This window comes from Jaculus jaculus, chromosome 8, assembly GCF_020740685.1.
Source record: "Jaculus jaculus isolate mJacJac1 chromosome 8, mJacJac1.mat.Y.cur, whole genome shotgun sequence".
NCBI lineage: Eukaryota > Metazoa > Chordata > Mammalia > Rodentia > Dipodidae > Jaculus > Jaculus jaculus.
Window position 1 is genome coordinate 59,949,834 of NC_059109.1, and position 13,734 is coordinate 59,963,567.

The 13,734-nt window shown below is 41.3% G+C and overlaps 1 protein-coding gene across 5 annotated transcripts in view; it reads left to right on the forward strand.

Moving 5' to 3' along the window:
* Slc12a6 (solute carrier family 12 member 6) overlaps positions 1-13,734 on the forward strand; it is a 180,320-nt gene that overhangs the window by 104,263 nt on the left and 62,323 nt on the right. For all 5 annotated transcript variants that reach the window (XM_045156375.1, XM_045156374.1, XM_045156376.1 and 2 more), the window contains one exon: positions 12,870-12,964. In XM_045156375.1, the coding sequence (XP_045012310.1) occupies positions 12,870-12,964 (95 nt within the window). The remainder of the gene's footprint in view (positions 1-12,869; positions 12,965-13,734) is intronic.

Sequence of the window (13,734 nt, forward strand, 5' to 3'; positions counted from 1 at the left end):
AGTATGTATGCAAGAGTAGTTATTATAATGACCAGATCCTCTATCAACAAAGAGGTTTAGATTTCTGGTCTGTTGAGGGATCCAAGTCAGCTTGTGACCAAGTGAGACCCTTCTCTGGTGCAATCCCAGTTACCTTGGGTGATTTTGGTCTCAGTCAAGTTGCTGCCTGGGTCGTCAGGCTGCTGTTCAGATTTCTGGAGCTGGGCACTTGCTTTTCCTACGGGGCAAACCGAGCTGCTGCTGTTGCCTCTGCTGCTGCTGTAGCTGCCACTGCTGGAGCCACCACTGCTGCTGAAGCTGCTGCTGCTGTGTCCACTGCCGCTGCTCCCCCTGAAGCTGCTTCTGCGGGATCTGCCACTGCTGCCGCTCCTGGGTCTGCTGCTGCTGCGGCCGCTGGTACCGGTGCTGGAGCCACTGATGTTGCTCCCGAACTCTGCTCCTGCTTGGGTCCCGTTGTCAGCCCAAGTTGGTGTGGCCGGGTCCCGGGCCGCTGCTCTGTTTGCTGGAGCTGGGCTCAGGCGGTGGGGGAGGGGAGGGAGCCGTGGCTGCTCTGTTTGTCTTGCTGCTCCACGTGTTCTTCTACCTCGCGGTCTGCTCCTCCGTTGCTCGTTGCCGCTCTCCCTCACATTTCCCAAGTTGCGGAGAGCGCGGTGTGAGGGGAAAATCCCGCACCTGGCTTTTCCTGCGGCTCGAGCTGAGTCTGGCGGCTTTCTGCTGCCTCGCGGTTGCGGCGGTTGGCCGAGCTGCCGGAGCTGCTTTTCCCACCTGTGCGGGCTCTGGATGCTCTATAACTCTTCTACTTCTCTGCTGCCGCTTCCATTTCCTATACACCTCACTTTTTAGTAAAAGTGTGTATTTTGCTGAGTTTTTTGGGTCTTTTTCCCCCCTAGGCTGCTTTGGCGTGGTACCTACGCCGCCATCTTAACCGGAAGTCCCCTTAAAATTTATTTATTTGAGAGCGACAGACACAGAGAGAAAGACAGATAGAGGAGACAGAGAGAATGGGCGCGCCAGGGCTTCCAGCCTCTGCAAACGAACTCCAGACACGTGCGCCCCTTGTGCATCTGGCTAAATTGGGACCTGGGGAACCGAGCCTCGAACCGGGGTCCTTAGGCTTCACAGGCAAGCGCTTAACCAGTAAGCCATCTCTCCAGCCCCCTCTTCTATTTTAATGTCATAATTTTTTTCCCTCACATTATGTAGGTGTTGTGTATTTAGCATCAGCCACTTGGAGGTCTTGAATGCAGGGGCCACTTTGTGTCTAGAACACATCATTGTAAGAACCAAAGTTCTTACATCCTTTCTACCACCTCTTCTGCTGTAGTTCCTAAACCTTGGTGTGTCTCACTTAGCACTGGACACTGCACTGTCACTTCTTCTTAGCACTTTCATGAGTTTTGAGTCATCCCAGTGGTCATGGCCATCTGAAAAGAGAAGCTTCTCTAACTGAAAGTGAGAGTAGCATTAACAGATGGGTATTAACATAAGCATTTAACATAAGCATTTAGAGGACAATTTGGTGGTCATAATAGATCCATGTAGCCAAATAGTGGTATTAACTTTCTCCCTAGGATTTATGACCTCCGCAGCCATAGACTTTTGAGTAGGTTCTTAGCCCCTTGCATGAATTCCCTTCTGTGAAGCTGGCCTTAAATCCAATCAGAGAGCATTTAGTTTCCCCCATAACAGATATGCCACTGTCACACCAGTGGACACTTTTTGCCTAGCTGGCAAGCCATGTAGCATTCAGAACCCTACTACTTTTCTCTGGTGGGCTACAAAGCACTTTCCAGCACTGATAGTCAACAGGGAGGAAGCTTCTAGCTCAGCTCCAATTTGATTGCTCAGTGGCGTATATTTAACACTAGTACCTGTAATTAAAATCTCCCCACCTCTCAGGGTTGTAGATATAACTCAGTGGCACAGTATTTACCTGGAATGCACTAGGTCCTGGTCTTAATCCTCAGAGAATAATGTGGCATGGTAGTGCATGCCTTTAATCCCAGCACATAGGAGGGAGAGGTAGGAGGATCACTGTGAGTTCAAGGCCACCCTGAGACTACAGAGTGAATCCCAGGTCAGCCTGGGCTAGAGTAAGACCCTACCTTGAGAAAAAACAAAAAAGAAAGAAAGGAGGAGAGAAAAATCTTTCCAGTCCTTTTTATAAACTTCCTTTAGAATATTTGCCTAACAGGTGAAAAGTTGTTTCAATTTTCTTGCCTGTTGAGTTGAATTATAACATCTTCCAGGCTTTTCCTGCTGAACTGGGTTCCTAATACCATCTTCCAGATCTGCTGAGTTCTTCTGATAAAGAGTGCAGTAGTTTGAATGTATTTACTGTTGCCAGTCACACATCAGTGTTGCAATACTCAGGATCAGGCTGAGGAGAAGTATGGGAGGATGAAACTGCTATTATGATAATAAGTTCTGCATTTATGGTTTGTGAATCTTTACCTATATGTATTTGTATAATTTTTTTAGTTTAAAAAATTTAGAAAATAGACAGGTGTCATGGCACATGTTTAATCCCAGCACTTGGAAGGCAGAGGTAGGAGGACTGCAGTGAGTTTGAGGCCACCCTGAGACTACATAGTGAATTCTAGGTCAGTCTGGGCTAGAGTGGAACCCTACCTCAGGGAGAAAAGGTGGTGGGGAGAGAGAAAGAGACAGCGAGCACGAGAGCGAGCAAGCAAACAAACATCAATGACTCCTGGACTTATTACAAGAGTCTTACCAAATATTCAAGGAAATAGAAATGTAGGAGATATACTTGTGCTTTTCTTACCCACAATACCTGATGAGACCTTTGTTCCTTTCCTGAGTTATGATTGACCAGGACTTTCCATTCTATAACACCACTACAACCAAATCTTGAAGGCATCTTTAGTTTCATAACATGCAAAGTCTCCAGGGAAATTATTTTATCTTCAAAAAAAAATTAAATAGGCAAACAGTTGGAACACAAATGACCAGGACCAGAATGCCTGAAGATAAACTGATTGCAACTGAAACTTCAGACGGGAGAGCTCCAAACAGGTAGCAATCAGTATTGGTTTCTGCAATGGGCAGGCTTTAATTAATTCATAGACTCATAACTTGTTAAAATGCTGAGAATAAATGACTGTTGAGTGCTTAGCCCTAAACGGGACATCTATATTACTTCCTTCAAGGCTCAGGGAACATCACCAAAGAAGGTAGAAAGAATGTAAGAACTAGTAGCTGGGGAAGAGTGCTTTGAAACCCTATCTTTTTTTTTTTTTTTTTTTTGCTATTTTTAAAATTTGATTTATGTATTTATATATATCTTTTTATTAATTAGTTTTGTATTCAGCAAATACAGTATCTTCTTGACATGAGATGGCTATTGCACTCATGAACTCACAGCAGCTACAAGATCTGGCCCATCAACATTCCATCATGGATGAGAAAAGGGTTCGTGAGGCCCCCATCTCTTCTTTTTCTTTTTCTTTTTCTTTTGGTTTTTCAAGGTAGGGTCTCCCTCTGGTCCAGGCCAACCTGGAATTCACTATGTAGACTTAGGGTGGCCTCGAACTCACAGCAATCCTCCTACTTCTGCCTCCCAAATGCCGGCATTAAAGACATGTGCCACCATACCCAGCTTTTTTTTTTTTTTTTTTTTTTTTTTTTTGAGGTAGGGTCTCGTTCTAGCCCAGCCCAGGATGCCCTGGAATTCACTATAGTCTCAGGCTCACCTCAAACTCACAGTGATCCTCCTACCTCAGCTTCCCAAGTACTGGGATTAAAGACATGCATCACCACACTCGGCCTTTCTTCCTTCCTTCCTTCCTTCCTTTCTTTTTTAACATCAGCATCTTTTTATTTCATTTAATTTATTTGAGAGAGAAAGAGTTAGAGAATGGGCATGTCAGGGCCTCTAGCCACTGTTAATGAACTCCAGACATCTGTGTCACTTTGTGCATCTGGTTTACATGAGTTCTGGGGAATTTAACCTGAATCCTTAGGCTTTGCAGGCAAGCACCTTAACCACTAAGTCATCTCTCCAGCCTTCTTCAGTTTTTAAAAAATATTTATTTGACAGAAAATGAGAATGGGCATGCATGGCCTCTTGCCTCTGCAAACAAACTCCAGATGCATGTGCCAGTTTCTGCATCTGGCTTTACAAGAGTACTGAGGAATCAAACCTGGGCCTGCAGGCTTTGCAAGCAGGCACTTTTAACCACTTAGCCATCTCCCCAGTCCTAAATTGTGTGTGTGTATGTATGTGTTTGTGTTTTGAAACAAGGTCTCACTCTATCCCAGACTGACCCAGAGCTCACTCTGTAGCCCATGCTGGCCTTGAATTTACACTGCTGAGACTAAAGATTGTGCCAATACGCCTGGTCCCCATCACTGCTTGAGGAGCTATTAGCTCCTTAATGGTTTGCTGGATGTGTCAGTTAACATCTCCTTACTGAGACATCATACCTGACAACAATCAGTTTAAGGGAAGAACACTCTTTTCAGCTTACAGTTCCAGGTACAGTTCATCATGGTGGGGAAGGCATGGCAGCAAGAGCTTGAGGCAGCTTCTCACATTCAGCCCACAGCAAGTAAGCAAAGAGCAGTACATACTGCTGCTCTCTTTTTTTTTTTTTAGGTGAGATCCAGGCTGACCTGGGACTTAAACTGTGTAGTCTCAGGGTGGCTTCAAACTCTCAGAGATTCTCCCACCTCTCCCTCCGGAATGCTGGAATTAAAGGTGTGTGCACCTCACTGGGCAGCTCTCCTTTTTACATAGTTCAGGACCCCAGGAAATAGTGCCCCCCCCCAGGTAAAGTGAAGCTTTCTGCCTTATTAACCTAATCAAAAATTATCCCTCAGACATGTACATAGGTTAATATAATCTGCATAATCCCTCACAAGTGATTCTAGGTCCTCTCAATTTGACAGTCAATGTAAGCCATCACACTGAGGGAGAGGGAGTCATTTTGTTCAGTGGTATAGCCACTGGTAAGTTGCCCATATTCCTGTAAATAACCTGTGCTAATGTAATGCTAATGCAAACAACCCTAATTAAATTGAATGGGTCACAGAAGCAATGAACATAGCAGGGGACTTAGGAAGAAGGGAGTCAGCAGGAATGAGGAGGATAAGAGGCAGTAATGTGGGATGAATATGATCAAAGTACATTGTGTATGTGTATGATATTTGTGAAATTGTCAAAAATAAACATAATATTTAAATGACAACCAAATAAATTGTGAGATAATAGGTGTTTGTTTAAGTCAATATATCTAAGGTTAATTAGTTAACAAAAATGAGTAACTAAACAACAGTATGTATGTGTTTAAAATTGAAATTCTTGGTGAATAAGCCCTTTATATGGCTACCTTAAACCTCTGGTTTAATCTTTCTCTTAAAAACAAATGTATCTAATAATATAATTATAGTAGCAACTTTTTTTGCCTGATACGTCTCAACTTTTCCTTGTCCTTTATCTCTCTTATAAACAGACTATGTCTAGATTGTCATTACTTAGTGTGATCTGTAAATCTGCCTCTTTTTGGTTTTTTGAGGTAGGGTCTCACCCTAGCCCAGGCTGACCTGAAATTCATTCTGTATTCTCAGGGTGGCCTAGAACTCACAACAATCCGCCTACCTCTGCCTCCCAAGTGCTGGGATTAAAGATGTGCACTACCATACCTGGCATTTTTTGTTTTTTTCTTTTTTTTTTTAAGAGAGGGAGAGAGAAAGAAGTAGATAGAGAGAATGGGTACATCAGGGCCTCCAGCTGTTGCAAACAGACTTCACATACATGTGCCACTTTGTGCATCTGGCTTACATGGGTCCTAGGGAGTTTAACTGGTAAACCATCTCTCCAGCCCTTATTTTTGTTTTATTTTTTGAGTGCTGGGATTAAACACATGCACCACCATGCCCAGATAGTCTTTGTTCTTCTTTTTTTTTTTCATGAGAGAGATCATTGGTACACCAGGGCCTCCAGCCACTGCATCTGGCTTGCATGGATCTGGAGAGTCGAACATGAGTCCTTAGGCTTCCTAGGCAAGTGCCTTAACTGCTAAGCCATCTCTCCAGCCCCAGACATACTAGTGAATTTAGTCTACTGATGGTATTGAAATTGTTGGTATTATTATTATAGTTGAACTTGCCTGCTAGCTTAAATCATTAGCTTGTTCCATTTTTCCTGTTTATTTATTAATTTTTGGTTTTTTTTTCAAGGCAGGTCTCACTTAAACCAAGGCTGACTTGGAACTCACTCTGTAGCTCCAGGCTGTCCTTAAGCTTATGATGATTCTCCTATGTCAGCCTCTTGAGTGCTGGGATTAAAGGTGTGTGCCACCATGCCCAACTTTCCTGTTTAATTATAATTTTTAAATATATATATATATATTTATTTACATGAGGGGTGGAGGAGAAAGAATGGACACAGTGTCTCTTGCCATTGCAGACAAACTCCAGATGCATGCGCCGCCCTGTGCTTTACATAGGTACTAGGGAATTGAACCCAAGTTTTCAGGCTTAGCAAGCAAGCACCTTAACCACTTAGCCATCTCCCCAATCTCCCACCCTGTTTTTGGAGACAAAGTACAAGTAGCTGAGTTTTGCCTTGAACTATTTTGTAACCTAGACTGGCCTTGAACTTGCTCTAATCCATCTGCCTCAGTCTCCCAAGTACTGGGATTGCAAGTATTCACTACCATGCACAGCAATAATCTTTTCTTACTTAAAAAAAAATTCTTATTATTATCCCTGAGTCCCCCCCCCAAAATGAAATGAACATTAGCCCACCCTCATACCACTTTCTCACTCACTGCTACTCCTATCATGTTATTATTTAGAATCGATCAGAAAAGAGGGACAAAAGAGAGACACCAGGCTCAGTATGCTAGTAGGCGCAGCTACTCAAGGGCTAAGGCAGAAGGATCACTTCAGCCCAGAAATTCAGGACCAATCTGGGCAGCATATGGAGGCTCAATTTTGGGGCATTGTGGAAAGGGTTTTAGAAAAGGTTTATGCTAATAAATGAATTTGAAAAATTTCCACTTACAAAATACATGATGTGGATCCTATTTTTCTCCTTCCGTCCGTCCGTCCATCCGTCCGTCCGTCCATCCTTTCTTCCTTCCTTCCGTCCTTCTGTCCTTCCGTCCTTCCTTCCATCCTTCCAGAATGGGCGTTCATGGGCCTCCAGCTAACAAACGAATTCTAGATGCATGTATCCCCTTGTGCATCTGGCTTACTTGGGTCCTGGGGAATTGAACTGGGGTCCCAAGCCATCTCTCCAGCCCTGGATCCTGTTTTTCTAACTTTTTTTTTTTCCTTCTCATTTTCAACCATATTATCTGTTTGTTGTTGTTGTTTTGTTTTTTTGAGGTAGGGTCTCACTCTAGCGCAGGCTGACCTGGAATTCACTGCGTAGTCTCAGGGTGGTCTCGAACTCATGGCAATACTCCTACCTCTGCCTCCCAAGTGCTAGGATTAAAGGCATGTGCCACCACGCCTAGCTTTTACCTGTTATTTCTTATGAATCCACTAAATTGTTTCTGCTTTAAGGTCTTCTTTAAATTACTATTCTCTCTACCTGAGAGAATATCCTCTTGGTGGAATGTACCACAACCAGCTTGTTAGCTCATGGGAAGTACTTGTGTGTGTTTCCTCTCAAAACCATGCTCCTTGTCTTCATCTGAGTAGTTCAAAATTGATCTCATGTGAGTATTTATACCATACAGGTTGAAATATAAGTCTGGAGTGAGTTTTAATTTTATAGAGCCTATATATGAAGACTAAGTACCTTCCTCTGTCACAATAATCTCATTACCTGTTGCATTTTTCTTTACTGTGCTCATTGCTTCTTGGAATGACCCTTTTTTTTTTAACCTGCTTGCTTTTTGTCTTCTGGAACTTCACAGGGTCCTTAACTGCCTTATCCACTGCTGTGGACCTAGAATAATACCTAAAACAGTGTAAGAATTTAGTAAATATAAATAAAGGAATTACTCAGAAGTAGTGATAACTTTAGGCAGTCTCTGGAATTTTCTGGAGCCACTACAAAGAAGAAAAGAATTATATTTTAATGTTTTTATAATTTTTGTTCTTAAAAAATCAAAAAGTGTAAAAAATCTAATGAACCCCTGTGAGCCCATCATTTAGCTTTCACAGTGTTGCAAATCGACATTCAAGAACCCACCATATTTTTTCCTAGAATATTTTAAAGAAACTGCTACATATGATGATTTTGCCTATTTATTTATTTATTTATGTATTTATTTATTTATTTATTTATTTGAGAGAGAGCGAAAGAGACAAAGAGATAGAGATAATGGGAGCACTAGGGCCTCCTGCCACTGCAAATAGACTGTAGATGCATGCACCACTTTGTGAATGTGGCTTTACATGGGTGCTTGGGAATCAAACCTGAGATGGCAGGCTTTTGCAACCAAGCACCTTTAGCCACTGAGCCATCTCTCCAGCTCTTGCTTATCTCTTTTAAAAATAATTAACATATATTTCAATTTCTCCCTTTCAAAAATGTCTCTTTACATTTGTCTGAGTCTGTCTTCTACACTTAGAATTGATTGATATGTCTCTTAAATCTCTTACTCTGTGAAAGTTCACCTTTTTTAAAAAAAACTTAGGTGAGTTATTTGCTGAAGAAATGATGTTAATTGTAGAATTTCTACATTCTGATTTTGGTGGTGATGCCTTTGTTGTTTATCATGTTTAACATGTTGGTCCTTTGTATGAGTTGGTAGTTAGATGGAGACTTACCAAATAGAATGAATTTCCATTCATTTTCCAATCACAGGTTGTAAAGTTTTCCACGGAACCTCAGTGATAGCGTCAAGGGGCTCTGGCTCACCTTACTGTATCTTTATACTTTTATAATGAATCATTATAAAGTTCTTCCTCAGTCCTTGCCCAATATTGTACACAATCATTGATGATCATTCCTTAGATCCATTATTATTGTTACTTTTTGTTTTATTTATTTATTTTAGTTTTTTGAGGTAGGGTTTCACTGTAGCACAGGCTGACCTGGAATTCACTGTGTAATGTTAGGGTGGCCTTGAACTCACAGTGATCCTCCTACTTCTGTCTTCCGAATGCTGGGATTAGAGGTGTGCACCACCACAACCAGACCAGATCCATTTTGGTTTTTTTTTGTTTGTTTGTTTTTCGAGGTAGGGTCTCACTGGTCCAGGCTGACCTGGAGTTAACTCTGTAGTCTCAGGGTGGCCTTGAACTCACGGCGATCCTCCTACCTCTGCCTCTTCTGCGTGCGCCACCACGCCCGGCCAGATCCATTATTTTTATTAGGGGTTACAAACTGGTGAGGTTTCTTTTCCTATGTATCATTCTATCTATGATAAATTAGCTACAATTTGTCTATAATGAAGAACATTTCTTTTTAAATTATTTTTTGTTTATTTTTATTTATTTATTTGAGAGCAACAGACAGAGAAAGAGGCAGATATATATAGAGAGAGAATGGGTGCACCAGGGCCTCCAGCCACTGCAAAGGAACTCCAGATGCCTGTGCCCTCTTGTGCATCTGGCTAACGTGGATCCTGGGGAACCAAGCCTCCAACCGGAGTTCTTAGGCTTCACAGGCAAGCGCTTAACCACTAAGCCATCTCTCCAGCCCTGAAGAACATTTCTTTTTTTTTTGGTTTTTTTTTTTGAGGTAGGGTCTCACTCTGGTCCAGGCTGACCTGGAATTAACTCTGTAGTCTCAGGGTGGCCTTGAACTCACGGCGATCCTCCTACCTCTGCCTCCCGAGTGCTGGGATTAAAGGCGTGCGCCACCACGCCCGGCTGAAGAACATTTCTTTAGCTATGTAGTTATCCTAAAATACAGCTGTCACAAGAGACGATAATTACTTGATTCTTCATTACTTTTCAGAGTTATGTGTTGTTTTCTTAAAACCCTGAAAAATTAATTTTTTTAAAAAAGTTTTATTTATTTATTTGAGGGCGACAGACACAAAGAGAAAGACAGATAGAGGGAGAGGGAGAGAGAATGGGCGCACCAGGGCCTCCAGCCTCTGCAAACAAACTCCAGACGCGTGCGCCCCCTTGTGCATCTGGCTAACGTGGGACCTGGGGAACCGAGCCTCGAACCGGGGTCCTTAGGCTTCACAGGCAAGCGCTTAACCGCTGAGCCATCTCTCCAGCCCTATTTTTAAAAAAATATTATTTTGGATGCCTTATGTATCTATTTTAATGTAGCACATAATTTATTTTGTATGTATAGAATGTGGTATGGTGTGTTTGTGGTATATGCATGTGTATTTGCAGATGTACTTGTAGGCACACAGAGTCCAGAGGAGGGCATCATGTGTCACTTCCTCTTTTGCTCATCCATGTATTCCTTTTTTTGTTTATTTTTATTTATTTATTTGAGAGCAACAGAGAGAGAAAGAGAGAGAGAATGGATGTGCCAGGGCCTCCAGCCACTGCAAACGAACTCCAGATACGTGCATCCCTTGTGCATGTGGCTAACATGGGTCCTGGGGAATCGAATCTCGAACCGGGGTACTTAGGCTTCACAGGCAACTGCTTAACCATTAAGCCATCTCTCCAGCCCTCATCCATGTATTTCTTTGAGATGAAGGTTTTGCAAGCCTCAGTGATTCTCTGGTCTCTACTTCCCACAGGACTGAGGTTGCATATATACATATATATGGCCATACCCAGATGTTTACATGGGTCCTAGGGAATCTAACTCAGACAGTCTCAGATTCTGTCAGGCCTTCATGTTCACTGTTACCACTGAGTTAATCACCCCAGCCCACATTTTTTATTTTTAGTACTCATCGTACCTTATTCATGATCAGTGGGAGCTCTTTTAAATTGGTCTTGTATCCTTTGAGATGGCCCAGTTATTTCAGTGCCTTTTTGACTTTTCTCCAGGCTTATGTTATCTACATATGGCTATAATGTTTTGTTGTTGTTGTTTTCTTTTTTTGATTTTTCAAGGAAGGGTCTCACTCTTGCCCAGGCTGACCTGAAACTCACTCTGTTGTCTGAGGTTGGCCTTGAACTCACTGCAATTCTCCTGCCTCTGCCTCCCAAGTGCTGGGATTAAAGGGATGTGTCACTGTGCCTGGCTATAATCTTTTTAATTTCCTTTACTTTGTTATACGAGTATTTGTTCAATATTGGAAAACTTAGCTTTAAATACCATTTACATATTTTTCTATTTTTCACTCTCCTGACAGAATGTACAGTGCAATTATTATTAGGTTTTTCAAGGCAGGATCTCACTCTAGTCCAGGCTGACCTAGAATTCACTATATATGTAGTCTCAGGGTGGCCTCAAACTCATAGCCATCTCCTACCTCTGCTTCCCATGTGCTAGAAGTAAAGGTGTGAGCCACCATGCCTGGCCCTTTATATAACTTTTGTACGATTAAAAAGCCAAAGTTAAGCAGCTTTCTAAATAACACAAATTTTGATATTTCCAAGACTTAGTCTCCTCTTTTTGTTTACATCTGGTTCTCAAGATTCCTATCAGGATGCCTTTTTGTTGTTGTTGTTGTTGTTTTTTGAGGTAAGGTTTCACTGTAGTCCAGGCTGACCCAGAATTCACTCTGTAGTCTAGCTTAAGGATGCCTCTTTTAACATAAAAATAATGTGGAAGCCGGGCATGGTGGCGCATGCCTTGAATCCCAGCACTCAGGAGGCAGAAGTAAGAGGATCACTGTGAGTTCAAGGCCACTCTGAAACTACAGGTAAATTCCAGGTCAGTGTGAGCTATAGTGAAACCCTATCTCAGGAAACCAAAATAATAATAATAATAATAACAACAACAACAATGTGGAAAGGTTTATACAAAAATAATTCTTGAAAAACATAATTCTTAGAGGCTGGTTGTAATGGCACAGGTTTATAATGCAGCACTTGGGTGGCTGAGGCAGGAAGATTATGAATTCAAGATCAATCTGGGAAATAGTAAGACCCTGTTTCAAAAATTAAATAATGGGCTGGAGAGATGGCTTAGCAGTTATTGCACTTGCTGGCAAAGCCAAAGTACCCAGGTTCGATTCCCCAGTACCCACATATGACAGATGCACAAGGTGGCACATGCGTCTGGAGTTCATTTGCAATGGCTAGAAGCCCTGACATGCCCATATTCATTCTCCTTCTTCTCTCTCTCACTCTCTCTGCCTCTTTCTCTCAAGATATTTTTTTAGAAATTGAGTAAGTTAAATGGCCTAATATAATTGGTTAAGAAAAGAAAGGTCTTGGGGCTGGAAAGATGGCTTAGCAGTTAGGCACTGGCCTGTGAAGCCTAAAGACCTCAGTTTGAGGCTTGATTCCCCAGGACCCACATAAGCCAGATGCACAAGGTGGCGTATGCATCTGGAGTTCATTTGCAGTCACTGGAGGCCCTGGCATGCCCATTCTCTATCTGCCTCCTTCTCTCTCTGTCTGTTGCTCTCAAATAACTAAAAATAAACAACAACAACAACAACAAAAAGGTCTTGCAGCCCTGGAAGCAGTGAGCTTTGTTCCTCCTATTATCAACAACAATAGTGTAAAATAGCCTGTGTCTAGTAAAGTATACTGAGGTAGGTATGTAATAAATACTATATATATTCCATATTACATGTGGGTAACTTTAAAAGCAGGGCCAAAATCTTAGAAAACTATCATCAGAGGTCTTTGTGTCTAGAAAAGAAATGATTCATGTTTATTTCTCTTTGTTCTCATTCCTTTTGGAAGGGGAGTCATATTATCTTAGTGATGCTCATTACATTCTGCTACTCTTAGATTCAGCTTGACTATGAAAATGAGTCTTAATGGAGTCAACTTACAGTCTCTAGGTGCTCACGCATCTTCAGTATCAACGAGAAGCTAACTCAGCTTGCTCTTCCTTTCAGATGATGGCCATAAGAAAGCTCGAAATGCTTATCTCAGCAATTCCAATTATGAAGAAGGAGATGAGTATTTTGATAAAAACCTGGCACTTTTTGAGGTAATTTTTGGAAGCAAACTATAGACAGAAATTTCAGGAAAATATTTTAAGATAGCCCTCTCCTACCCCCAATTTATTTTAAAATAGTACAAACTGACCTAATAATCAATGTTAAATATAATTATTATGCTTATCATTGCAATTTTGTGTATATAATCTTGTTATAGTGAATACTCATCAACAAAAGTAAGGAAAAGGAATATTGACTTCTCTGCTATATGGAGAACCTTGCATTCTTATTTAGCTATGATTTAAATTTTACTTTGAAATACTCTAAGTAATAATATTTTTCAGTACTGTGTTTGGGAAGGCTATCATTTACCTTAGAGCTAATTAAACAGAAATTACTGGAGAAAACAGGATGCCAGATTAAGAGGACCTACATGTCTTCAAGTGACAAATAATAATTATATAAACATTAGGATGTAAAATGTGTCTTGATTTATGTATACATTGTATAACAGTAAAATTAAGCTAATTAATATATCATTTCATATACTTCTATGCTTAGAAATATTAGAATGTTGGTGATTTTGAAATATACATTTTCATTAACTATAGTCACTATTGTGAGTACAGATCTGAACAATTTACTTTTTTGTTTAACTGAAAATTTGTAGCGCATGTATAATGTCTTCTCACTCCCTCTTCACTTTCAGCTTCTGGTAACCAATGTTTTGCTTTTTCCTTCCATGATATCAATATTTTCAGTTTCTGTCAAATTTCCACATATAAGTAAAGTCATATAATATTCATTTTTCTGTGCCTTG